The following is a 26532-nucleotide window of genomic DNA, read 5'->3' as shown; positions in this document are numbered from 1 at the left end:
GGTGAGAAGCTGCGGAGGATGGGTGTCAACGACTCAGTGATCTCCTGGGTGACTGACTACTTGACAGGCAGGCCACAGTTTGTCCGTCTGGGCAGTGTCCTGTCTGATGTGGTGGTCAGTGACGTAGGAGCTCCACAGGGAACTGTGCTTTCTCCCTTTCTCTTCACCTTGTACACCACTGATTTCCAGTACAACTCTGAGTCATGTCACCTACAGAAGTTTTCTGATGACTCAGCGGTTGTCGGGTGTATAGGGGATGGAGGGGAGGGGGAGTACAGGACAATGGTGGACAGCTTTGTGGAGTGGTCTGAGCAGAATCACCTGAGGCTCAACATTAGTAAGACCAGAGAGATGGTGATTGACTTCAGAAGGAAGAAGATACCTTCACGGCCACTAAAGATCAAAGGGGAAGTGGTGGAGGAGGTGGAGGATTACAAATACCTGGGAGTTGTAAGCAGCAACAGATTGGACTGGGCATCTAACACTGACGCTGTGTGCAGGAAGGGGATGAGCAGACTCTATTTTTTAAGGAAGCTGAGATCCTTCAATGTGTGCAACAAGATGCTGGAGACCTTCTATCACAGTGTTGTTGCCGGTGCCATCTTCTTTGCTGCTGTGTGTTGCGTCAGAGCCGGCAACTCTAATAGACTAGACAAAATCATCAGGAAAGCTAGCTCTGTACTGGGATTAAGGCTGGAGTCCCTGAAAACTGTGGTGGAGAGGAGGATATTGAAGAAGGTTCTGTCTGTTATGGACAATAAACAGCACCCTCTCCACAACATAGTGGACAGACAGCGGAGCACCTTCTCACATAGGCTGCTCCAGCTCCGCTGTCGTAGGGACAGATACAGGATATCCTTCCTGCCACATGCCATCTCACTGTACAATAAAAGCTAAATCACTGTTCTGCACTAATCAGTCCAATTTCGCACAATGCACTGTGGCACACTTGCTGTACATATATTTACATATACATTCTGTTCTGCATTTTGAATCCTTGCAAGGACTGCTCTAAGCTGCTTTTTATATTGGCAGCATGTCATATTTTATCTTGTCTATATTGCTACTCAGTGGTTGTTGTTGTGTGTCTTGTCTCTATGCTGCTGTAACTGCGAAATAATTTCCCTGCTGGGATGAATAAAGTAATTCTATTCTATCCTATTCTATTCTAAATAAGGGAATCCCATGCCGGGAGAAAACACTTTTCATATGAGTAATTACTCCAGCAGCTGATGTGTTAGAAAGCTGGGCTATTTCTGGATAGTTAGTGTCAGGTTTGACACCTATTAAAGACAAGTTGAACAACACAGAAAAGACAAGAGAGTTAGATTCTTTTGTACTCGCGAGGAGAACGGACAGAGATGTGTTTCTCTTCTTTAGTCTGTTTATATTGATGTTTAAGGCACGTGGCACATGTGGATATCCATCCATCCATCCATCCATCCATCCATCCATCCATCCATCCATCCATCCATCCATCCATCCATCCATCCATCCATCCATCTTCTTCCGCTTATCCGGGGTCGGGTTGCGGGGATAGCAGCTTCAGAAGGGAGGCCCAGACTTCCCTCTCCCCGGCCACTTCTTCCAGCTCTTCCGGGGGAATCCTGAGGCATTCCCAGGCCAGCCGAGAGACATAGTCCCTCCAGCGTGTCCTGGGTCTTCCCCGGGGCCTCTTCCCGGTGGGACGTGCCCGGAACACCTCACCAGGGAGGCGTCCAGGAGGCATCCTGACCAGATGCCCGAGCAACGTCAACTGGCTCCTCTCGATGTGAAGGAGCAGCGGCTCTACTCTGAGTCCCTCCCGGATGACTGAGCTTCTCACCCTATCTCTAAGGGAGAGCCCAGCCACCCTACGGACAAAACCCATTTCGGCCACTTGTATCCGCAATCTCGTTGACCCAAAGCTCATGACCATAGATGAGGGTGGGAACGTAGATCGACCGGTAAATCGAGAGCTTTGCTTTTTGGCTCAGCTCTCTCTTCACCACAACGGACCGGTACAGCGCCCGCTTGATGGCAGACGCTGCGCCAATCCACCTGTCGACCTCCCGCTCCCTCCTTCCCCCATTCGTGAACAAGATCCCGAGATACTTGAACTCCTCCACTTGGGGCAGGACACCCCCCCTGACCCGGAGAAGGCACTCTACCCTTTTCCGGCTCAAGACCATGGCCTTCGGATTTGGAGGCACTGATCCTCATCCCAGCCGCTTCACACTCGGCTGCGAACCGCTCCAGCAAGACCTGCAGATCACGACCTGATGAAGCCAAAAGGACCACATTGTCTGCAAAAACCAGAGATGAGATCCTAAGGCCACCAAATTGGATCCCCTCAACACCTTGGCTGCGCCTAGAAATTCTGTCCATGAAAGTGATGAACAGAATCGGTGACAAAGGGCAGCCCTGGCAGAGTCCAACTCTCACCAGAAACGAGCCCGACTTACTGCCGGCAATGCGGACCAGACTCTGACACCGGTCATACAGGGACCTGACAGCCCATATCAAAGGGCCCGGTACCCCATACTCCCGGAGAACCCTCCACAGGGCTCCCCGAGGGACACGGTCGAATGCCTTCTCCAAGTCCACAAAACACATGTAGACTGGTTGGGCGAACTCTCCAATGCACCCTCCAGGACCCTGCCGAGGGTGTAGAGCTGGTCCAGTGTTCCACGACAAGGACGAAAACCACACTGCTCTTCCTGAATCCGAGGTTCGACTATCCGACGGACCCTCCTCTCCAGGACCCCTGAATAGACCTTGCTAGGGAGGCTTAAGAGTGTTACCCCTCTATAATTGGAGCACACCCTCCGGTCTCCCTTTTTGAACAGGGGGACCACCACCCCAGTCTGCCAATCCAGGGGAACAGCCCCCGATGTCCATGCGATATTGCAGAGTCGCGTCAGCCAACACAACCCTACAACATCCAGAGCCTTCATGAACTCCGGGTGGATCTCATCCACCCCTGGAGCCTTGCCACCGAGGAGCTTTTTAACTACCTCGGCGACCTCGTCCCCAGAGATTGGGGAGCCCAACCCAGAGTCCCCAGGCTCAGCTTCCCCAATGGAAGGCATGTTGGTTGGATTGAGGAGGTCTTCGAAGTACTCTGCCCACCGGCCCACAACGTCCCGAGTAGAGGTCAGCAGCACACCATCCCCACTATAAACAGTGTTGGTGCTGCACTGCTTCCCCCCCCTGAGACGCTGGATGATGGACCAGAATCTCCTCGACGCCGTACGGAAGTCTTTCTCCATGGCCTCTCCAAACTCCTCCCACGCCCGAGTTTTTGCCTCAGCAACCACCCGAGCCACATGCCGCTTCGCCCGCCGGTACCCATCAGCTGCTTCCGGAGTCCCACAGGCCAAAAAGGCCCGATAGGACTCCTTCTTCAGCCTGACGGCATCCCTCACCGAAGGTGTCCACCAACGGGTTCGGGGGTTGCCGCTGCGACAGGCACCGACAACCTTGCGGCCACAGCTCCGATTGGCCGCCTCGACAATGGAGGCACGGAACACGGTCCACTCAGACTCCATGTCCCCCACCTCCCCCGGGACGTGTTCGAAGCTTTGCCGGAGATGGGAGTTAAAGCTCCGTCTCACAGGGGATTCCGCCAGACATTCCCAGCAGACCCTCACAACTCGTTTGGGCCTACCAGGTCTGACCGGCTTCCTCCGCCACCACCGGAGCCAACTCACCACCAGGTAGTGGTCAGTGGACAGCTCCGCACCTCTCTTCACCCGAGTGTCCAAGACATACGGCCGCAGATCCGATGAAACGATGACAAAGTTGATCATCGAACTGCGGCCTAGGGTGTCCTGGTGCCAAGCGCACAAGGCCTGGTGCCCTTATGCTTGAACATGGTGTTCGTTATGGACAATCCATGATGAGCACAGAAGTCCAACAACAGGACACCGCTCGAGTTCAGATCGGGCGGGCCGTTCCTCCCAACCACGTCCCTCCAGGTCTCACTGTCATTGCCCACGTGAGCGTTGAAGTCCCCCAGCAGAACAAGGGAGTCCCCAGGAGGAGCACTCTCCAGTACCCCCTCTAAGGACTCCAAAAAGGGTGGGTAATCTGAACTGTCGTTCAGCCCGTAAGCACAAACGACAGTCAGGACCCGTCCCCCCACCCGTAGGCAGAGGGAGGCTACCCTCTCGTTCACCAGGGTAAACCCCAACGTACAGGCGCCGAGATGGGGAGCAACAAGTATGCCCACTCCTGCACGACGCCTCTCACCTTGGGCAACTCCAGAGTGGAAGTATGTTCAGCCCCTCTCAAGGAGACTGGTTCCAGAACCAGAGCCATGCGTCGAGATGAGACCGACTATTTCTAGCCAGAACCTCTCGACCCCACACACTAGCTCCGGCTCCTTCCCCACCAGAGAGGTAACATTCCACGTCCCAAGAGCCAGCTTCTGCAACCGAGGATCGGACTGCCAGGGTCTTCTCCCTTGGCCGCCACCCATCACACAATGCACCCGACCCCTTTGGCCCCACCCATGGGAGGGGGGACCCATGTTTCCTCTTCGGGCTGAGCCCAGCCGGGCCCCATGGGTAAAAGCCCGGCTACCAGGCGCTCGCCATCTTGCCCCCCCTCCAGGCCTGGCTCCAGAGTGGGGCCCCGGTGACCTGCGTCCGGCCGAGGGAACACCAAGTCCAAGATTTTCATTCATCATTGGGGTCTTTGGGCTGTGCTTTGTCTGGTCCCTCACCTAGGACCTGTCTGCCTTGGGTGACCCTACCAGGGGCATGAAGCCCCAGACAGCATAGCTCCTAGGATCATTGGGACACTCAAACCCCTCCACCACGATAAGGTGGCAGCCCAAGGAGAGGATGTGGACATGTGGACATCATATTATCTATTTCATTATTGATTCCTGGCCAGTACATTGCCTCTCTGGCTCTTCTCCTACATTTCTCAACCCCGAGGTGTCCCTCATGAATGCGGCACAGCATGCCTTGTCTCATTGACTGTGGGATCACCATTCTATTGTGTCGGAGCACCAGGCCCTTTACCACACTCAGGTCAGCTCTGACTGGATAATATTGTGGACAGCTGCCCTTCTTCCAGCCATTTTTTAGGTTGTCCATCACTCTTTTCAGAGTAGTGTCTTTTCCTGTTTTCTGTATTATCTTTTGCAGCATGACATCAGACACTGGCAGACCTGACATCACTGTGTCCACATGTACTGTAACATCTGCAGCACTGGACGAAACTTTGGCATCAGTGTCAGGTAAGGAGGCCCTGGACAGTGTGTCAGCCACAACTATGTATTTTCCTGGCGTGTAAACGAGGTCAAAATCATATGTTTGCAACTTCATCATAAGTCGTTGGATTCGAGGAGACATCTCATTCAGATTTTTTTTTAAATTGAAATCAGCGGTTTGTGATCTGTCTCCATAGTAAAGGTAGGTAATCCATATACGTAGCAGTGAAACTTTTCACACCCATAAACCAGCCCCAGAGTCTCTTTCTCTATCTGAGCATATCGTTGCTCGGTGTCCCTCATTGTTCTAGAGCCATAGGCCACAGGTTGCCAGGTGTCACCAACTGATTGCAGTAATATGGCACCTAAGCCCTCCTTTGAGGCATCTGTTGAGATTTTTGTCTTTCTTGCAGGATTGAAGAAGGTAAGGACTGGCTCGGTAGATATCGTGTGCTTTAGCATTTTCCACTCTGTTATGTTTCTCTGTCCACTCAAACACGGTTTCTTTTGTTAGCAATTCTCTCATGCATGTTGTTTTGGATGACAGATTTGGAATGAATTTGCTCAAAAAATTGATCATCCCTAGAGCTCTCAATACACCTCTCTTATCTGTGGGGTGTGGCATCTCCTGGATGGGTTGCACTTTTGAGTACAGAGGCTCCACACCCTCTCCTGATATCTTGTCGCCCAAGAAGACAACCTCCCTGACCCCAAACTGGCACTTCTCTTTATTAAGCTTCAGCCTGCTCTCCCGGATCCTCTGTAAAAGCCTAGTAAGTCTTTCATCGTGTTCCTGTCGTGTTTTTCCCCACACCACTATGTCACCCATGTAGACTCTTGTGCCTACCAGGCCCTCTGTTATTCGCTCAACTGCCTCTTAAAAAATCTAAGGTGCTGTTTTAATGCCAAATGGCACCCTGAGAAAACAGTACCTTCCAAACGGGGTGTTAAAGGTGCATAGTTTGTTGCTTTCAGCATCTAACTTTATTTGCCAAAAACCCTGCGAGGCATCTAGTTTGTTAAAATACTGAGCGCCTGCCATCTCGCTGGTGATCTCCTCTCTCTTAGGAATCTGATAATGTTCTCTCTTAATATTTTCATTTAGATCTTTGGGGTCTAAACAAACTCGTAACTTTCCATTTGGCTTTTTGACACAGGTGATTGAATTTACCCAGTCTGTGGGTTGTTCAACTCGCTCAATGACCCCCAGTTGTGTCATCCTGTCCAGCTCTTTTTTCAGGCTGGCGTACAGTGCAACTGGCACTCTCCTTGGGGCATGCACAACGGGCTTAGCGTCACTCTTAAGTCAGGGGTGGGCACTCCTGGTCCTCGAGGGCCGGTGTCCTGCAACTCTTAGATGTCTCCCTGGTCCAACACACCTGAATCCAACAGCTGAATCTCCTCCTAAGTGCAGTCAAGTTCTCCAGAGTCCTGTTAACGACCTCATTATTTGACTCAGGTGTGTTGAAGTAGAGATGCATCTAAAAGTTGCAGGACACCGGCCCTCGAGGACCAGGAGTGCCCACCCCTGCTCTTAAGTTGTATTTTGTATGTGAATGGCAGGGTGCCCTGTGCTTTGAAGATGCCTGGGAAGCTATCTACAATGTTATACACCCCTGCACCTTGTTCAGTCACGTCTACAGTGTCTTTGTTGAGCTGATATATTCTCCTGACCAAACCCAGATCCTCACAGGTCTTGTCTCCCAGGAGTGACTGTCCTTTAGGAACGACTACAAACATTATATTGTGCACATTACCCTTTATATTCACTTTAAGTCTGCACACACCCTCTGTTTCTATGCTTTGCTGGTTATATGCCCTGAGTGCAACTGTATTTTTTCTTATCTTAGGTTTCTCTTTAAGCTCTCTAAGATCATTAACATTTATAATATTCGCCTTTGCCCCAGTATCAAGCTGAAATGAAATCAGTGTCCCATTTACCACAAGTGGTGCCACCCATTTATCTCTTTTGTCTGTGTTCCTAGCTTGATGTACATCAGTATTCTTTGTTGATGGACCCTTTCCATCTTCCTTGTTTACCATACTGATAAAAAGTGAACCACTATCATCACTTTGGTCACCACTATCATTGTCATCCTGAACAGTATGGACTTTTTTTTATCTTTGGACATACACATTCTGGCAAAATGATGTAAACCTCTGCATTTTGAGCATGCATTTCCAAAAGGTGGACATTGCCTCGGTTTATGATCACTTCCACATCTTTTGCAGCTGAATATGCCATCATTCTTGTTCCTATTCTTGAACTTAGCTGTGCGCTTCTCTCTGATGGAGACCGCGTCCACTGCCTCGCATAGCTGACTGGCCGCTGCCGCGCCTTGCTCTCTTTCGGCGAATGTCTTCGCATATTCTCCTGCCATCTCACTGGCTTGACCAATTTTGACTGCTGTTTCCAGTGTAAAGAACCCCACTATACAGTAGGGATGTCCACAGTTTTCAGATAGTGTCATGGTTTTGGAAATCTGTTTAACCCACATGCAGAAACACCATCTAGAGATCAGAACAGTAATTTTGCTTTATTTACAACAAGTTGCTACAGCATGTAAATGCAGGTGCCCAGTACTGAAACAAAACCCACATCGGGAGGCTGGCTCAGAACTCCGGGGACGAAAGAGATACGTGAGTCCAAATGAGATGCTGGAGCAGTATAGTGCAGGAGGCACTTACTGGTGCTGGTAGGGGGATCCGCTAGGGAGGGGCAATGTGGGATTAAGAGGAAGAACGGTGGAGCTGGGACCAGCCGGGGCAGCCGTGAGGGCGGGACCGCTGGGGATCGCGGCGAACCAGAAGAAGGAATCCACAATCTGGATGGAATCCTAAGTGCTGCGTACCTAGTAGGGCAAAACACAAACGTAGGTGAGCTCAAAACTCAAAAGACTTCAGACAATGACCTGAGGCTCTGAGGGGCTGGAGATACCACATAGGCAAACAATCTGGCGTTGGAGGATCAGCAGCCGGCTCTTCTTATGCTCCACCTAATGAAAGACAATGAATCGCAGGTGTTTGGGGCAACCTCAGGGGAATCTACTCCCATCCTGCTCCCTGAGGACATCTAGTGAGGGAAGGAAGGGACTTGCAGATGATGACATAGATTCCCAACAGATAGTGAGTTATTTATAACATTGTGACTTGAATGACTGTTGATCATTCAAGTCACAATGATCAACAGTGAGAGGGGTTTTGTCTGAAAAGCTCTTTTATAAAATTGACCTAAAACTAAGTTATTTGTGCACAAACATAAAAATAATATCTTTAATGACGAGTCGGGGATTGAATTCCGGCCTCCCACGACAGCTGGAGACACGCACTACATTTACACATTTGCTGTATTTAAACAGTATTCCTGTATTCTTGACAGTATTAAAACCAAGTGCAGCACAAAGAAGGTCCTCATTGTGTCACATGAGTGATGTGAGACTGAAATTTCACAGAGCTAAAATGGCTAGTGAAAAAAAGTAACGGTCAAAAATATATATATTTGGAAATGACAACACATCTAATCGCGGTTTGATCGCCCTGTGTAAAGGGAGATTTCTGCAGAGTATTTTCTCTCCAACATCTGCAGGTGTGCACACTTTTTGTGCCAGCTCACAGCTACAAAGTACCACAAACTCAGGATTTGCTCAAACAATCCTGCTACCGAGCAGGATTGGTTCAAGGAGTAGATTTGAACGTTTTGAAACTGAAAACCTAGGAAAACGTCTTGCAGAATCTCCTGTGAGACGGAGCTTTAACTCCGGCAGAACTTTGAAAACGTTCTGGGGGAGGTAGGGGAGTCTGAGTGGACCATGTTCCGTGCATCCATTGTCAAGGCGGCATATCGGAGCTGTGGCCACAAGGTTGTCATTGGCTATTGCGGCGGAAATCCTCAAACCCGTTGTTAGACACCTTAGGTGAGGGATGCTGTCAGGCTGAAGAAGGAGTCCTATCGGGCCTTTTTGGCCTGTGGGACTCCAGAAGCAGCAGATGGGTACTGGCAGTCGTAGCGGCATGTGGCTCGGGTGGTTGCTGAGGCAAAAACTCGAGTGTGGTAGGAGTTTAGGGAGGCCATGGAGAAAGACTTACGCATGGTTTTGAGGTGATTCTTGTCCACCATTCGGCATCTCAGGAGGGGGAAGCAGTGCAGCAACAACACTGTTTATAGTGGGGATGGTGTGCCGCTGACCTCGACTCAGGACGTTGTAGGCTGGTGAGCAGAATACTTCAAAGACCTCCTCAATCCCACCAACATGCCTTCCATTGAGGAAGCTGAGCCTGGGGACTGGGTCGGGCTCCCCGATCTCTGGGGACGAGGTCACCGAGGTGGTTAAAAAGATCGTCTGTGGCAGGTCCCCGGGAGTGGATGAGATACATCCTGAGTTCCTTAAGGATCTGGATGTTGTAGGTTTGTGTTGGCTGATGCAACTCTAAAATATTGCATGAACATAGGGGGCAGTTCCCCTGGATAGGCAGACTGGGGTGGTGGTCCCCCTGTTCAAAAAGGACAGAATGGACAGAATTTCTAGGCACAGCCAAGGTGTTGTGGGGATCCGTTTTGGTGGCCTTAGGATCACATCTCTGCTTTTTGTGGATGATGTGGTCCTGTTTACTTCATCAGATCGTGATCTGCAGCTCTCGCTGGAGTGGTTCGCAGCCAAGTGTGAAGCGGCCAGGATGCCTCCAAATCCAAGGCCATGGTCTTGAGCCGGAAAAGGGGAGACTGCCTTCACCGGGTCGGGGTGGAGGGAGGGTGTCCTGCCCCAAGTGAAGGAGTTTAAATATCTCGGGATCTTGTTCACAAATGGGGGAAGAACGGAGCAGGAGATCGACAGGCGGATTGGCGCAGCGTCTTCAATGAAGCGTGCGCTGTACCGGTCCTTCGTCGTTAAGAGAGAGCTGAGTCAAAAAGCGAAGCTCTCGATTTACGTTCCTACCCTCATCTACGGTCATGAGCTTTGGGTCATGACCAAAAGAACGAGATCACGGATACAAGCGGTCGAAATGGGTTTTCTCCGTAGGGTGTCTGGACTGTCCCTTAGAGATAGGGTGAGAAGCTCGGTTATTCGGGAGGGACTCAGAGTAGAGCCGCTGCTCCTTCACGTCAAGAGGAGCCCATTGAGGTGGCTCGGGCATCTGGTTAGGATGCCTCCTGGACACTTCCCTGTGAGGTGTTCCAGGCACGTCCCCCCGGGAGGAGGCTGCGGGGAAGACCCAGGACACCCGGGAGGGACTATGTTTCTCGTCTGGCCTGGGAATGCCTTGGGATTCCCCCGGAAGAGCTGGAACAAGTGGCTAGGGAGAAGCCACTTGCCCTGCTTAAGAAGGACCTCCTTCTTAAGCTCCTACCCCCACCACCCGACCCCAGATAAGCGGAAGAAAATGGATGAAAACCCAGGATATGCTCATAGTTACTACAGAACTTACTCAGAATTTTCACTTATCCTGCTTTCTGAAACAGAGACCTGGTGTCTAATGGCTGTTGTTGTGCATCAATAGGTTCTGGATTAACTATAAATAACTACAAATGGTAAAAGGTCTGTACTTGTAAAGCACTTTATCTAGGCCAGAGGACCGCAAACTGCTTGACACTAAATTCAGTCATTTATGCATTCACACACTGATGGTGGTAAGCTTATAGATTGCAGCCACAAAAACAAACACAAAATAATTGCTGGTGTCATTTTTGTATAATTATTAACAAAACTAGTAATTTAGTTCATAATTATCATGTTAGCGTACCACCTGATTATCAGAAAAATAATAGCCGCATAGTTCAGTCTCAGTTATTGTTTAAGAATTCCTGACTGGTGAGGTTTTGGTATTATAATAATAGATGGCATTCTTCAAACAGCAAGACACTACACATGTATGAAATAAACACAAACAATTTCTCTTCAATATACAAGAGTTTACTAACACAAAGAACTTGGAAATTAGTCCAAATTAGACCTATGCGAATAAAGCATTCATCAGCCCATTGTCGTCTCTATGTGACTGGCAGAGTCCAGTCACATAGAGTCTGTTGCCTCAAAACAACCCTGTACGGCTTCTCTGGCTTTGTGTGATTATTTTTTCAGTACAGGTCCTTTTCATTACAAGTTGTCTCTGAACAATGGGTTTATATTTTGAGCACAGAATAACAAGACCCGATTTCCCAGAGGATGTCTTACTTTCAAGATATATGAATCCTTGATATTTGCACATAACAAATCCAATGTCTTGTTAAGAAATTCAGGAAGTCATTGAGATCTATCAGTCTGGAAAGGTCTACAAGGCCATTTCTAAAGTTTTGGGACTCCAGTGGACTACAGTGAGTCATTATCACTGTAGTAATGTTTTGACAAATGGCCAAAACATGGAACAGTGGCAAACCTTCTTAAGAGTAGTTGGCCAACCAGAACTGTCTCAAGAGCTCAGTGACTACTCATCAAAGAGGTGACAAAAGAACCCAAAACAACACCTAAACAGTGACGTGCGGTGAGGTTCATAGCTGGTGAGGCACTGACGTCATCAGAATCAGATTTGCAAATAGATGCATAGATTGACAGCAGTTTACAGGTTATGTTTCACTTCTGCATCCTTACACATACAAACTGTAGCTCACAAAATCTATCGCTGCACTTGACTTGCTTCCCGAATCGTTTAGCCTAGCTCGCTGTCACTTACTCGGCAGTTGAGGAGAGAACAAGACGAACGTCTGGGATCTTGAGCGCCCCCTGCCATGAGGCAAGAGAACTGCCTGCCTCACCTCGAACCTGTTCTCTGCCGTTTATAATCGCTCATTACACGAAACACGTTACACAAACACAGTTGGTGACAAAAAGCACTGTACATTATATACATAAGCTAAATTATTGGAAATAAGTTCACATATTAAATTTGTTTAAACCATTTTATTGACGCCATACAGCAACATGCTCTCTCCGCTTAGCAGCCAGCGCAGAGCCAGGGGTTGCGCAATCCAAGGTGAGGCAGAGCTCGCTGCTGCCTCACCGGCATCGCTTCCAAGCATTTGAATGGGAAAATAAGAAAATTCAGCGATTTTGAACAAATAAAAATCGAAATTGGTGAAGCTACATGAAAAATAAATATTTTTTAGTACAAACCACCGGATGAATATAACAATTTAAATTACTTTATGATTATATATTTTCTTTCTTTCCATGATGGCTGGTGAGGCACTGCCTCACCTGCCTCCCCTGACCGCACGTCACTGCACCTAAAGTACTGCAGACTTCACTTGCTTCAGTTAAGGTCAGAGGTCATGTCTCCACCATAAGAAAGAGACTGGGAAAAATGACTACATGGCAAAGTTCCAAGAAAAAAAACACTGCTGAGCAAAAATGACACTAAAGCAGTTTTTCCAGAACACATCTTGATTATCCAAAAGCGTTTTGGCAAAACTTTCTGTGGACTGATGAGAGTAAAGCTGAACTCTTGATAAGGTGTGTCCTGTTACATCCACATTTCAGAAGAACGTCATACCAGCAGTAAAACACGGTGGTAGTCGTGCAATGGTCCAGAGCTGTTTTGCTGCTTCAGCACGTGGAAGACCTACTGTGATAAATCTAAGCATCTACCTATAGCACATGTGTCAGACTCAAGGCCCGCGGGCCACATGTGGCCCGCTACGTCATTTTATGTGGCCCTCTCCCCCACCACCGTTTTACAGCCCCATTGAATGACTTAAAATAGGTTTTGAGCACGAATTGACTACAAACTACATCTCCCATAATGCCGTCCGATTGCTACCAGCCAACATTACGGCTTCTCGCCACTAGAGTGCAGCAGAGTCACCTCAAGCTGATTATTAATTTTCCCAGCGAATAAAACTAAAACATCGACAAGCTAACAAGCTAAAGAGCGAAGTCCCGTGATGTTTCAATCGAGGACTTTTACCGTCTCCTGCCCCCTGATTTGATGCCACAGCTTCGACTCCACGCAGCTCGTGTTTTTTGTCCATGTTTGGAAGCACCTATCTGTACGAACAGATGTTTTCAATAATGAATTTAAACAAGACCAAGACCAGATCGCGCATTACTGACGAAAACCTACACGCCGTTTTGTGGATTGCCACAGAATAGAACTAAAACCAGACATGGACGAACTGACCAGGGGAAAACGGTGCCAGACATCCGGCCAGAAAACATTGGTAAGCACAAACAAACTAAATTAAAATACAATGAATGTAAAACCAAAACTCAGTATACTGGAATATGCATATAGTTTATTGATTTTGCTTGTGTTTTGTTTATTTACAGAACACAACACAATGAGGATGTGTGTGAGTTGGTGACAGGGTGAAGAGGATCAGCGTTGTGTTCAAGGACAGGCAACATCACCTCATTGTTTTGTTCTTATGTGAAATACATGCTCGTTGTGTAATAAATAACGAAAAAGTTTTGTGAATGAAGTTGAGAGTTAATATCAAAACTTGTTTTTATTCTTTGTCTGCTTATCTTTAAAGCAGACAAAGATTAATTTTCCCAGCGAATAAAACTGAAACATCGACAAGCTAACAAGCTAAAGAGCGAAGTTTAGCTGAACAGTTTAAAAATACTGAGCATATTTTTAAACTGCTCAGTTTAAAAATATTGTAATTTTTAAACTGAGCTGTAATTTTACATCCATGCAAACTCAAATGTAATATTTAAAACTTGAATACATAAAATCAGTTATTTAACAATATGAGGTGTTGTTTAATTTATTTTAACATTGTATTTTCATACATTTATGCTAGGGTTGCCCAAGTCTAGTTTTCCAGACCTATCAGTCTGCAACTTTAGATGCCTTCCTTCTCTAACATACCTGGATCATTGACTCATTCATAGGCCTCTACAGAACTGAGTTGCTGCTAATGAGGGAAGTCAACTTTTTGTCTGGGGTACGTTTTAACAGGGACGCATCTAAAAGTTGCAGTCTGGAGGACTGCACTTGGGCATTCCTGATTTATACCGTCAATGTGGCCCGTTGAGGGTGGCAAATATGCTGAAGTGGCCCTTGGTGAAATTGAGTTTGACACCCCTGACCTATAGTGTTGATGTGTTTTTGTTTTGTTTTTTTGCTGGCTTTAGCAGGAATTGTTATTTTCTTGCTGTGTCCCACTTTCACCACTATTAAAGATTTATACATCAGGTATGAAAAGACAGAGCAGGTTCAGTGGAGCGGCAAGAACTGTGTGTATTTTCTTGTTCTTCACATACAGGAACATATCTTAACTCTTCCCATTTTGTGTGTCTTAAGGTATTAAAGCCTGTGGTTAGCCCTGAGGTGAACCATGGACTGGGCAATAGGAGACTCATTAACTTTTCTCTGTCAGGTACACTGCTAATGTTGTTTAATGCCTGTTTTTCTCAACACAACATCCTCATCAGGCCTTTTCTTTTCTCTACAGCATGTATATTTTTGAACAGTTGAAAATGTGAAAAGGTTCCCCAAAATGTGTGTGGTTATATACACTGTAAAAGAAAATGTCTTTTACCAGCAGCTGTGGTTGCCAGTATTTTACTGTAGTAAACATGGCCATAGTGTATCAGACATTACAGTTGGATACACTTTTATAATATAGTTTGTGCAAAACATTAGGTGTATACATACTTTTCTTAGAAACTATACACTCTAAATTCTAGTGTGTGACCCAGTTGTGTATTCTATACCATAAATACTTAGACAGAAATCTTAAATTGAACTCTTGAGCAGAATCACACTAAACCTTATTGAAACCATATTAAGTGTTAATATTTAAATTGCAGGTTAGTTCATACCAGTAAGTTCATAAGAGCCTAGTTGGCTGGTTTCTGGTCAGTTTATGGCTGAACACAGTCTGATCCTTCTTTTTTATTATATTATTATATCAAGAAATTACCCCTCTTTGTTTCTCTGTCTGTCTGTGTCCAATGTGTCAGATGTTCAGGCTGTTGGACTGAAGAAAGGAATGTTCTTCAATCCTGACCCGTACCTGAAACTCTCCATCCAGCCTGGGAAGCACAGTATATTCCCCTCACTACCACACCACGGCCAGGAAAAACGTTCTAAAGTGGTGTGCAACACAGTCAACCCACAGTGGAGCTCAGAGGTTTTCACACACATGCACACGCCCTCATCTCTGACAGTGCTTAACTTATGTGTAAATAAAAGGTGTTTAAACAGTAACTTTTTAAAAATGTTATGACTATGTCAACCAATGGCTAACTGGGATAAGGATTAAATCATAATGCATCAATCAATCAAATTTATCTGTACAGCCCATTTCAGCAACAAGGGAGTTCAAAGTGTTTTACATCATAGAAACGCAAGAATACATAGTCATAGTAAACGCCATCCTGTCTGCAGTTGAGAAAACCAGTAAACATTACATTTTGATGAATGCCATCACCAAAATCATAAATATACATCAAATAGATTGATGAATGTTTTACTTATTAAGATTCAAAAGCAACTCTAAACAGGTGGGGTCTTAGTCCAGATTTAAAGGAGGTCAGTGTTTCAGCTGTTTCTGGAAGTTTGTTTGAGGATTTGTGGTGCATAGAAGCTGAATGCTGCTTCTCCACAGTTGGTTCTGGTGTCGCAGAGCAGAACCAGAACCAGAACTAGAAGACCTGGGAGGTCTGGAAGGTTGATACAACAACAGCAGGGGCTTCATGTTATTAAAAAAGAGGATAATTTAACGTTAACTTTGGACAAAACGTTTGGCTCTTTCCTCTTTAATTTTCCCGGGATCCTCGATGAGTGGCGGCGTGCTGCTAAAACGAAACAACAACAAAGCGTGTTGACGTCACAGATCACAGAGTTTAATCCCATACAAAGCAACGCATGAATCAATTAACAAAGCTGCAGAGGTACAGAGATATGCATTTTTCTCCTAAAAATAAAGACAGACACGGGGAAGACAGACAAAACACAAAACAAAGACAAAGAAAAAAGGCAAAAAATAGTGGCCGCTCTCTCTGAATTTTAGCGCTGACCCGAAATTTTATACTGAGTGGGTGTTTCTTCAATTTAATATATGCAGTCAAGGCGTTCCGTTCTTTGACCAATTAGAAACTCCGTAGGGACTCAGAGAAACTTAAGAACCTCCCTGATTTACGGCAAAGATGTCTGTTTTTTGTCTAAGTAAAAGGGCGGACCACTTAGTGCTACTCCCTGTCTAGTACGGGGAATCCCTGGTGCCGAAAATCCTGAGATGAGATTTCGCAGATACCTCTGAAGTCTCTTCCCCCATCGGAATGTTACTTTTATTGCTCTGTCTTCAGCGGGGGGGCCCCTGCTTGTCTGAATGCCTGCTATTCAGCTCCTTACCGCATCTCAGACGAAACCTGTTCCAAATAAGAGTATTGAATATAACTGTTACACATGTCGTAAGATTAACTGTATTAAGCACTAAAAATAATCATTTTTCCTTAACAATGTATAAAGCGTGCGTATGCACAAAAAATGTGCGGCGCCACATTTTACACACAAGCCGCCAGGTATAAAAATTTACCTTGTGTCAAAGGAAAAATATACTCACACTTTTTTCCTGGATTGAAAATGTGTGGCAGCCACGCAAACTTTTTCTGTGAACAATATCAAACTACAAAGTGTCAACCCTCATCTTAATACACTAAAATTTGACTCCATTCAGTTATTTAGACCAAGAAGCATCAAACCCGATGTTTCTTTTCATTATTTTTATATTTTATTGTTTAAACGTAAACGATGAAACTGAACAACAACATAACAATCCTCAGACAATAACATAACACATTGTTGGAGAATTATCCGTTCTCCATGCTGAGTTCTTGATGTATGAAGTCAAAGAAGAGTCAGTGAGTTGAATTCATGAATTCCATTTATTAATACCAAAAATACAGCTGGCCCATTATGACCTGCTCCCTTTATGAGCTAACAGTCAAAATAGCATCCCACAAGAGTTTCCCATTCCCTTTGTCTCTCTGAGCTACGCCCCAAAGAGGGCATTACCTAGTGTGTCATCCCTTACCACAGCTCTCATTTACATTTTCTAACGTGATTTCCCTTAGGTTTAGCTTAGCTTTAGCTTAGCAACTAGCTAAAAGAGATAGAAGGAAAACACAGAATTATTTATCCTCAACAACACACACAAAATAAAGAAAATAAAAATAAAAGGGTGTGAAAACCTCGCTCTAATGTAAATGGTACTTTTTCTCACTTTTTGTCTCATAAAGATGTAACGCATCGGTCTGTGCGCATGAAATGCATCTGTGGGATAATTTCATTTTCACAAAAAAAAAACAAAAACAGGGTTGGATCAGCAGATTAACTCCAAACAGGTTTGATTATTTTAAGGTGATGAAGGTGTGTAGATCAATATGATCAATCAAGACACAGGGGAAAAAGCTGTGTAATATGTTGAATTAGACCAAAATTATCAAGAATATCAACCAAGCCCAAACAATTGAGGTCACACACTAGACCTGGTTATCAGGAAGGGTGTGAATATTTCCGATGTCTTAGTAACTGATGCTGCCCTGTCAGATCATTTCGCTGTTATCTTTCAAAGCACAATCAACCAATCAATCAAGGAATTTTGTGCATGTAAACATGACTACTGTCTCACACTTCATAAAGGGATTTTCTTTGGTATTTTTCTGTCTCTGAACTGTTGAGCAGCTAAGAACTCCACATCTACACATCTATATTGGTATATACATTTAAACCAAACCTCTAGCCTCTTTTGTCCTGGTAACCTTCACTGCCTTGCAAAAATATTCATATATTTTGGAAGTTCAAAATATTTTGCCATCCACAAACAGTATTTGTTGAGAATTTTTTGTAATAGATTGTAACTAACTTGTGCATAATTGTGACTCTTTTTGCAATAATAAAAATCTAACTTAAAACACATTTGAAAGTGTCAGGTCTAAATACCTATTAAACAAAACACAGGAAAGACAAGAGAGTTAAATTCTTTTTGTACTCGCGAGGAGAGCAGACAGAGAGATGCTTTCAGTTACAAATCTCCAACCGCTCTGAAAACACATCTCCCGCTCCCTCTATTTTATTGCTTTTTTAGGGGACCCTCTTACACTGAGCGCTTTAACTCTCAAAGGGAGGGGGAAAACAATTTATCACATTGTTGCAGCGCTAATGACATTTACTATTTAGACACATGTTATCTACACTCTAAATCTTTCTGCTCCAGTCGAGTACCAGACACGGCGTCGAGTACCACAGGAGAGCAGACAGAGTTGTCTCCGCTATCTCCACGAAGGCTTCACTGCTCTCTTTCTCAAAGAGGTCACAGGAAGGAATCATAATTATTCAACACACAGAGACATTACTTAGAATAGAGGAAAAAGAGAAAAAGCATATAATTAAACATTATCTAAATGTTACTACAAAGCTACATGATACAACGAATATTTGATAATTACTAAAAATACAATTTATCCAACAGAAAGACCATGTTGTAGGCAGTCCACCAACACTCTCATTGTTCCAAACAGAGATTCAACTTTGTGTCTCTGCCCACGGATGTCCTGGAAATTGAGGTAAAAGACAAGTTTGCCAAGAGTCGGCCAATCATCAAGCGCTTTCTGGGGAAGCTTTCTGTCCCTGTCCAGAGGCTGCTGGAAAAACACGCCATCGGGTAACATACAACACTTCGCTCTGTTTAATGCTTTTTAATCTGAAGATAGCTGTCGCGGCTTGCGCATTATTGTTTATTTCAGTTCATCTTTGTTTATCTCCAATACTCTTCTAATATTTGTCTGTGCACAGAGATCGTGTGGTGAGTTACTCTCTGGGTCGCAGGTTGCCAACAGATCATGTTTGCGGCCAGCTGTTGTTCCGCTTTGAGCTGACCTCTTCGATTCATCCAGGTACACATCATCCAGCAGCAGGCAGCATCTTTTAATATTGTTTATAATACAGTGTTGGATTTCATTGAGACTTTAAAGTGACCAACAACCTTGCCTAACAATCCAGATTTGTGGTTAAATGGTGTGTTTAAATGCTGGTGGAAAGCTGGGTCATATGATTTTTGTTCGGAGTACAGTGTTTTCATCCTCTGAACATTTGTCACTGTGCTTGTGCCGAAGTGACAAAGACGATATTACGTTGGAAAACAGAATATTTCAGTATTTCTTTATAATACGATAAATGTTGCAGGACACCAGACATTGATGCCTGGATCTGAGGATCCTTATTAGAGGGCCAGTGTGTTCGTGCCACTGCTCCATTGGATCCGAGGGTTGATGAGATTTGAAAGACCCTGATCCTCCAATAAGGAAAATAACACGAGACCTGATCCATCAATCAGCCACTTTGTCCTGTGTAGAGGTAAATAAAGATGTTACTTATACATATAGAAATTCAATCAATTAGAATTTAAAGCCAATTTATTTCACTTAATTATATTCATGCCCCATATACCATGTCCCTTGGGGAGCCCTGTGGGGGGTTCTCCAGGAATATGGGGTACCGGGTCCTTTGATACGGGCTGTCAAGTCCCTGTATGACTGGTGTCAGAGTCTGGTCCGCATTGTTGGCAGTAAGTCGGGCTCATTTCCAGAGATAGTTGGACTCCGCCAGGGCTGCCCTTTGTCACCGATTCTGCTCATTACTTTCATGGACAGAATTTCTAGGTGCAGCCAATATGTTGAGGGGATCCATTTTGGTGGCCTTAGGATCGCATCTCTGCTTTTTGCAGATGATGTGGTGTTGTTGGCTTCATCAGGTCGTGATCTGCAGCTCTTGCTGGAGCGGTTCACAGCCGAGTGTGAAGCGGCCAGGATGAAGATCAGTGCCTCCAAATCCGAGGCCATGGTCTTGAGCCGGAAAAGGGTAGAGTGCCTTCTCCAGGTTGGGGTGAGGTGTCCTGCCGCAAGTGGAGAAATTTAAGTATCTCGAGATCTTGTTCACGAATGGGGGAAGAAGGGAGATCGACAGGCAGATCTACCCTCATCTACGGTCATGAGTTATGGGACATGACTGAAAGAACAAGATCACGGATACAAGCGGCCGAAATGGGTTTTCTCCCGTAGGGTGTCTGTGCTCTCCCTTAGAGATAGGGTGAGAAATTCGGTCATCCGGGAGGGACTCAGAGTAGAGCTGCTGCTCCTTCTTGTCGAGAGGAGCCAGTTGAGGTGGCTCAGGCATCTGGTTAGGATGCCTCCTGGACGCCTCCCTGGTGAGGTGTTCCGGGCACTTCCCACCAGGAGGAGGCCTCGGGGAAGACCCAGGACATGCTGGAGGGACTATGTTTCTTGGCTGGCCTGGGAATGCCTTGGGATTCCCCAGGAGGAGCTGGAACAAGTGACTGGGGAGAGGGAAGTCTGGGCCTCCCTTCTGAAGTTGCTACCCCCGCGACCCGACCCCGGATGAAGCGGAAGAAAATGGATGGATGAATATATTCACTTGGTGAATAAAGTAAAAGGCAAATCAGAGTATTTCACACACTACACAAATATTATCAATCAGCAACGTGACTTAGGAATTTGATTGGAACCTGTTAGGCAGAACAAATACTGTAAGAACCACCATAGAGATTTTTTTTTTTTTTTAGCCCTCCAGGGAGTCTTTTGTGGGCTCGAGTGTCCCTTATATGAAAGTAGGCTGACAGGAAAGGGGGAAGTAGAGGGGGGAAGACATGCGGCAAATATTGTCGGGTCCGGGAGTAAAACCTGCGATGACTGCGTCAAGGACTCAAGGCCTTCAAACATGTGTTGCACTGTCCCCTATGCCACCTTGGCACGCCCTGTAGAGATAATTTTAATGGATCAAATATACTCTCTTAAACTTCACTTAAGTGTTGACACTGAAGATGCATGGACTTAGCTACCAACAGCTAAAGTAGTATAGCTCACATAAACATTAGCTCCCACTAACAGAAAAATATGAGGAGGACAGAGTATCAAACTACCAGATATATAAAAAGTAATCTAAAATGATTTATAATTGCTCGATGTCTCATTATAATCGGCGAACAAAGCGTGCAGATTTAACTTATTTCTGAGGGCAGACCACCGGGAAGCTCCGTCTTGTTTGACAGTCTGTTTTTCCAGCCAGCGAACCATTCCTCCACCCACTGGTCGTTTCTCAGACCACATAATCTCATCTGTAGCGCTCAAAAATGCACAATATGTCTATAAACAATTTTGGAGTATTATAAATAAGTACTGAAATATTCTGTTTTCCAACGAAATAACTTCTTTGCCACTTTGGGACAAGCACAGTGACAAACGTTCAGAGAATGAAAACACTGTACTCTTAACAAAAATCATATGACCCAGCTTTCCACCAGCATTTAAACGCACCACTTAAGCACAAGGGACCAGACAAAGCGCAGCCCTAAGACCCCATTGATGGGTAAAAACATTGGACTTCGTGTTCCCTTACCCAGAAGTGGGTCACCGGGGCCACACTCTGGAGCCAGGCCTAGAGGGGGGGCACGACGGCGAGCATCTGGTGGCTGGGCTTTTTCCCATGGAGCCCGGCCGGGCTTAGCCCGAAGAGGAAACATGGGTCCCCCCTCCCATGGGCCCACCACCTGTGAGAGGAGCCAAAGGGGTTGGGTACATTGTGAGATGGGTGGTGGTCGAGGGAGGGGACCCTGGCGGTCTAATCCTCGGCTGCAGAAGCTGGCTCTTGGGACGTGGAATGTCACCTCTTTGGTGGGGAGCTAGCCGGAGCTAGTGTGTGAGGTTGAGAGGTTCTGGCTAGAAATAGTCGGTCTCACCTCGACGCATGGCTCTGGTTCTGGAACTAGTCTCCTTGAGAGGGGCTGGACATACTTCCACTCTGGAGTTGCCCAAGGTGAAAGGCGTCGGGCAGGAGTGGGCATACTTGTTGCTCCCCATCTCGACGCCTGTACGTTGGGGTTTACCCTGGTGAATGAGAGGAGAGGGTAGCCTCCCTCCGCCTACGGGTGGGGGGACGGGTACTGACTGTCGTTTGTGCTTACGGGCCGAACAGCAGTTCAGATTACCCACCCTTCTTCGAGTCCCTAGAGGAGTTACTGGAGAGTGCCCCTCCAGGGGACTCCCTTGTTCTGCCGGGGGACTTCAACGCTCACGTGGGCAATGACAGTGAGACCTGGAGGGGCGTGGTTGGGAGGAACGGCCTCCCCGATCTGAGCTCGAGTACTGTTCTGTTGTTGGACTTCTGTGCTCGTCACAGATTGTCCATAACGAACACCATGTTCAAGCATAAAGGTGTCCACACGTGCACTTGGCACCAGGACACCCTAGGCAGCAGTTCGATGATTGTCATCGTTTCATCGGATCTGCGGCCGTATGTCTTGGACACTCGGGTGAGTTGGCTTCGGTGGTGGGGGAGGATGCCGGTCAGACCTGGCAGGCCCAAACATGTTGTGAGGGTCTGCTGGGAACGTCTGGCAGAATCCCCTGTGAGACGAATGTAAGAGCCTTATGATTGAAATAAGCAATTACTTATGTGGCAGGAGCACACGGCTTTGACACTTGGGTGGTGGGTGTGTCGAGGTGGGCGTGACTGTCACTAAGGTATGAATGGGAGCCATACTGGCACGCTGATTTGTATGTAGGAGGAAGCGGGTGCGCCGGTGGTGGTCATAATTTCTGTTGACCATGTTGTAATGTCGTTTATTGTTAGCCACATTGTATGGTTTAGCCTGGTCAGTATGTGTCAGTCCTTGAAAGGTCTGAAGTATGGCTGTCGCAGTGGAATAAATTGATGATTGCAACAACCTGAAGCGACTTGGAGTATAATGAAGCACGAGTCGGACAGTTTGAAATTCACCGCGTTAACCCAGTGCGGCCCTCTACAATACCGCTAGTTTGCCGCACATTTAACGGAGCTTTAACTCCCATATCCGGCAGAATTTCAAACACGTTCCAGGGGAGGTGGGGGACATTGAGTCTGAGTGGACCATGTTCCGTGCCTCCATTGTCAAGGCGGCTCATCTAAGCTGTGGCCGCAAGGTTGTCGGTGCCTGTCGTGGCGGCAACCCTCGAACCAGTTGGTTGACATCTTCGGTGAGGGATGCTGTCAGGCTGAAGAAGGAGTCCTATCGGGCCTTTTTGGCCTGAGGGACTCCAGAAGCAGCTGATGGGTACCGGTGGGCGAAATGGCATGTGGCTCGGGTGGTTGCTGAGGCAAAAACTCAGGCGTGGGAGGAGTTTGGAGAGGCCATGGAGAAAGACTTTTGTACGGCTTCGAGGCGATTCTGGTCGACCATCCGGCATCTCAGGAGGGGGAAACAGCGCAGCACCAACACTGTTTATAGTGGGGATGGTGTGCTGCTGACCTCTACTCGGGATGTTGTGGGCCGGTGGGCAGAATACTTTGAAGACCTCCTCAATCCCACCAACATGCCTTCCATCGAGGAAGCTGAGTCTGAGGACTCTTGGTTGGGCTCCCCAATCTCTGGGGACGAGGTCGCAGAGGTGGTTAAAAAGCTCCTGGCAGGGCCCCGAGGGTGGATGAGATCCGCCCGGAGTTCCTTAAATCTCTGGATATTGTAGGGTTGTGTTGGCTGACGAGGCTCTGCAATATCGCATGGATATTGGGGGCAGTTCCCCTGGATTGGCAGACTAGGGTGGTGGTTCCACTGTTCAAAAAGGGAACCACCCTTCCCAAAAAGGGTGGTCACACTCCCCCTATAATTGGGGGAGTGTGACCCCCCAATTATAGGGCGGTCACACTCTTAAGCCTCCCTGGAAAGGTCTATTCAGAGGTCCTGGAGAGGAGGGTCCGTCGGATAGTCGAACATCGGATTCAGGAAGAGCAGTGTGGTTTGTGAGGGTGTAGTTATAACAAGTTAGCTCTGTCATTAAATCAAGCTTTTATCACCTGCGGATTTTAGCAAAAGTTAAATCTTATTTTGATTTTAAGGACTTTGAAGGACTTATCCATGCCTTCATTACATCTCGTTTGGATTATTGCAATTCCTTATATAGAGGCATGGATAAATCACAGATGCAGCGACTTCAAATCATCCAGAACGCAGCAGCACGACTTCTTACAGGAACCAGGAAGCGTGACCATATAAGGCCCATACTGGCCTCTTTACACTGGCTGCCTGTTTTTTATCAAATAGATTTTAAGATTCTTTTATTAACTTATAAAGTTTTAAATGGATTAGCTCCCCCTTATCTTTGGGACCTTTTAAAATTTCAGTCTGTGTCCAGAACCCTACGTTCAAATAATCAGCTTTTACTGACAGTTCCTCGGACCCGACTTAAGAGGAAAGGAGATCGGGCTGTTTCTGTAGTTGGTCTCTTCTATGGAACAATCTTCCTTTCCAAATTAGATCTGCCCACAGCCTGGATCATTTTAAATCGCTTCTTAAAACTTATTTTTATTCCTTAGCATTTAATTAAACTAGTGTTTTGATACTCTGTTTTTATTCATTTGTTTATTGTCATTCTTGTACAGCACTTTGGTGCAGTTTTATGCCTGTTTTTAAAGTGCTATATAAATAAATTTGACATTGACATTGACATTAAAAAGTTTGTATGTAGAAATTTAATGTTTGTAGAAATCGTAGTTGTGTATGTGTACTTTTATTTTGTATTTGTAATTTCTTCATATTTGTGACCCCATATTTACAAGTACATGGAGTTAAGCACAAATATTCTTTTTACGATTTACAAATCATGTTTCACAGATACAACTATCCAAAGTTACACACAATACGAGTTACAAGTCCATGATTACACACGCACAAGTATTTTGAGACTATTTTCACTCCATAGATGCCCACTCTATAATAAAGAAGCCCCTTCTCTAGTCTTGGACGCTAAAATGAAATTTGCTGAGAGATTTTAAAACTGCAATTTCAACCGCATGTTGATTGGAAATAAATCACCAATTCAATCAGTTATGCTGTCACCAACACAGAAGATGTCCCTGCCACTTATAAAAGAGATCATGTGTCTCTGAACACCTCAAAGTAAAACAGTGTGTGATGAGGATATGCAAGTCAGTATATCGATGCAGCTCTGATTAATCAACGTCTAAATGTACATTTAATTAACTGTTGTATTCTGGCTGCAGATGATGAGGAGGTTTCTCTGGTCATGGAGCCAGCTTGCAATGAGGTGGAAACTCCTGCTGAAGGGAACCATGCAGCTGATGCACCAGATGACGACACACTGAGTGTGAGCCTCGATATGCCGGATCTCCCTCTGGATGCTCCTCTGGACACCAACACCTCAATGGCAGGAGCACAGAGCCAGGACCTCCCTTTTACTGTTAGGCAAGAAGACAACAGTGCTGCAGAGGTGGAACCAGGAAGAGTGGAGCAGCAGAGCACAGTTAGGAATGAGACCTCAGCTTCACAGCCTGAGGGAGAGCCAGGGGATGGGGCCTCACCTGAACGGCAGGAGGGCAATGGAGAAGAGGAGCAGGGAGGGGAAACTGGAGAGGAGAGCAAAGAGGCTGAGGGTGCAGCCCACCCTGAGTCAGACTCAGACTGCCATATAGAGGCAGAGACAAATGGAGGGGCCACTGGTGCTGCTGTATTGGCTCCATCTGTGGAGGCGGCCCCAACACAGGAAGAATGTGTAGACTCTACCCCAGGAGCTTCACAGGAGCCCAATGAGAAAGGAGAAAGCAGCTGTGAACCCTGCTCCTGCCAGTCTCTGTTCTCCAACTGCAACTTCCAAGCTTCGTCACGGCGTAAAGCACGGCCCTGCTCCCTGCCTGTGTCAGAGCTGGAGACGGTGATCGCCTCGGCGTGCGGGGAGCTAGAGACGCCAAGATCCCACTACATCCGGATTCACCACCTCCTGCACAGCCTCCCATCAGCCAGACCTCCCAGCCAGGAAGAGGAGGGGGAGGTCACCAACTCCACTGTGGACTCCAACGCTACAACCTCCCCAACCCTGAAGAGCTCCAAAGAGGAGGAAGAGGTGGAAGAGGAGGAAGAAGAGGAGGACACAACACAGTCCCCATCTCAGGTGAATTTGGATGAAGTTATATTTAAAGGAGAGCTCAGGAAAGCAACACTCAAAAACCCCTATTGGACTTCAGTGCTGGGCCCAGGCTGAGCAGAAGAACAGCATGTGTTGTTATGTTGAGAGGGTGGAGTAGTAGATGGCAGGGAGGGGCCGCCCAAGTGAACGATGCTGCCACGTGGGGGATTGCATCAGCCTAGGCTACCATACTGGGGGGCAAAGGGTAGGAGGTCCTAGTTGAGGGTAAGGGGATGTTTATAGCTATTCATATGTGTGTGCATGTATGCATTTGTAAGTAGCCCCCCCCCCACCCCCCCACCCCACCTCCTCGGCCATGGTTCTTGATAGGTGATAGAGCGTTTATCAACAGCCTCAGTAGAGCTCTGATGCAGGCCCATAGATGTCATGGGAAAAGGAACGGTAATGGGA

At 46.5% G+C, this 26532-nt stretch overlaps 1 protein-coding gene across 4 annotated transcripts in view; it reads left to right on the top strand.

The window, feature by feature from the left end:
• hecw1 (HECT, C2 and WW domain containing E3 ubiquitin protein ligase 1) overlaps positions 1 to 26532 on the top strand; it is an 81336-nt gene that overhangs the window by 18880 nt on the left and 35924 nt on the right. For 3 of the 4 annotated variants that reach the window (XM_023326417.1, XM_023326414.1, XM_023326415.1), the window contains 5 exons: positions 14447 to 14522; positions 15109 to 15278; positions 18670 to 18812; positions 18944 to 19044; positions 25202 to 26106. In XM_023326417.1, the coding sequence (XP_023182185.1) occupies positions 14447 to 14522; positions 15109 to 15278; positions 18670 to 18812; positions 18944 to 19044; positions 25202 to 26106 (1395 nt within the window). Of the gene's footprint in view, positions 1 to 4820; positions 5231 to 14446; positions 14523 to 15108; positions 15279 to 18669; positions 18813 to 18943; positions 19045 to 25201; positions 26107 to 26532 lie in introns of those variants that run through there. The other variant, XM_023326418.1, reaches the window with a different exon arrangement.

This window comes from Xiphophorus maculatus, chromosome 21 (genome assembly GCF_002775205.1).
Source record: "Xiphophorus maculatus strain JP 163 A chromosome 21, X_maculatus-5.0-male, whole genome shotgun sequence".
NCBI classification, from domain to species: Eukaryota; Metazoa; Chordata; class Actinopteri; order Cyprinodontiformes; family Poeciliidae; genus Xiphophorus; species Xiphophorus maculatus.
The sequence above is the reverse complement of the archived record's forward strand: the minus strand, read 5'-3'. Positions and strand labels throughout refer to the sequence as shown.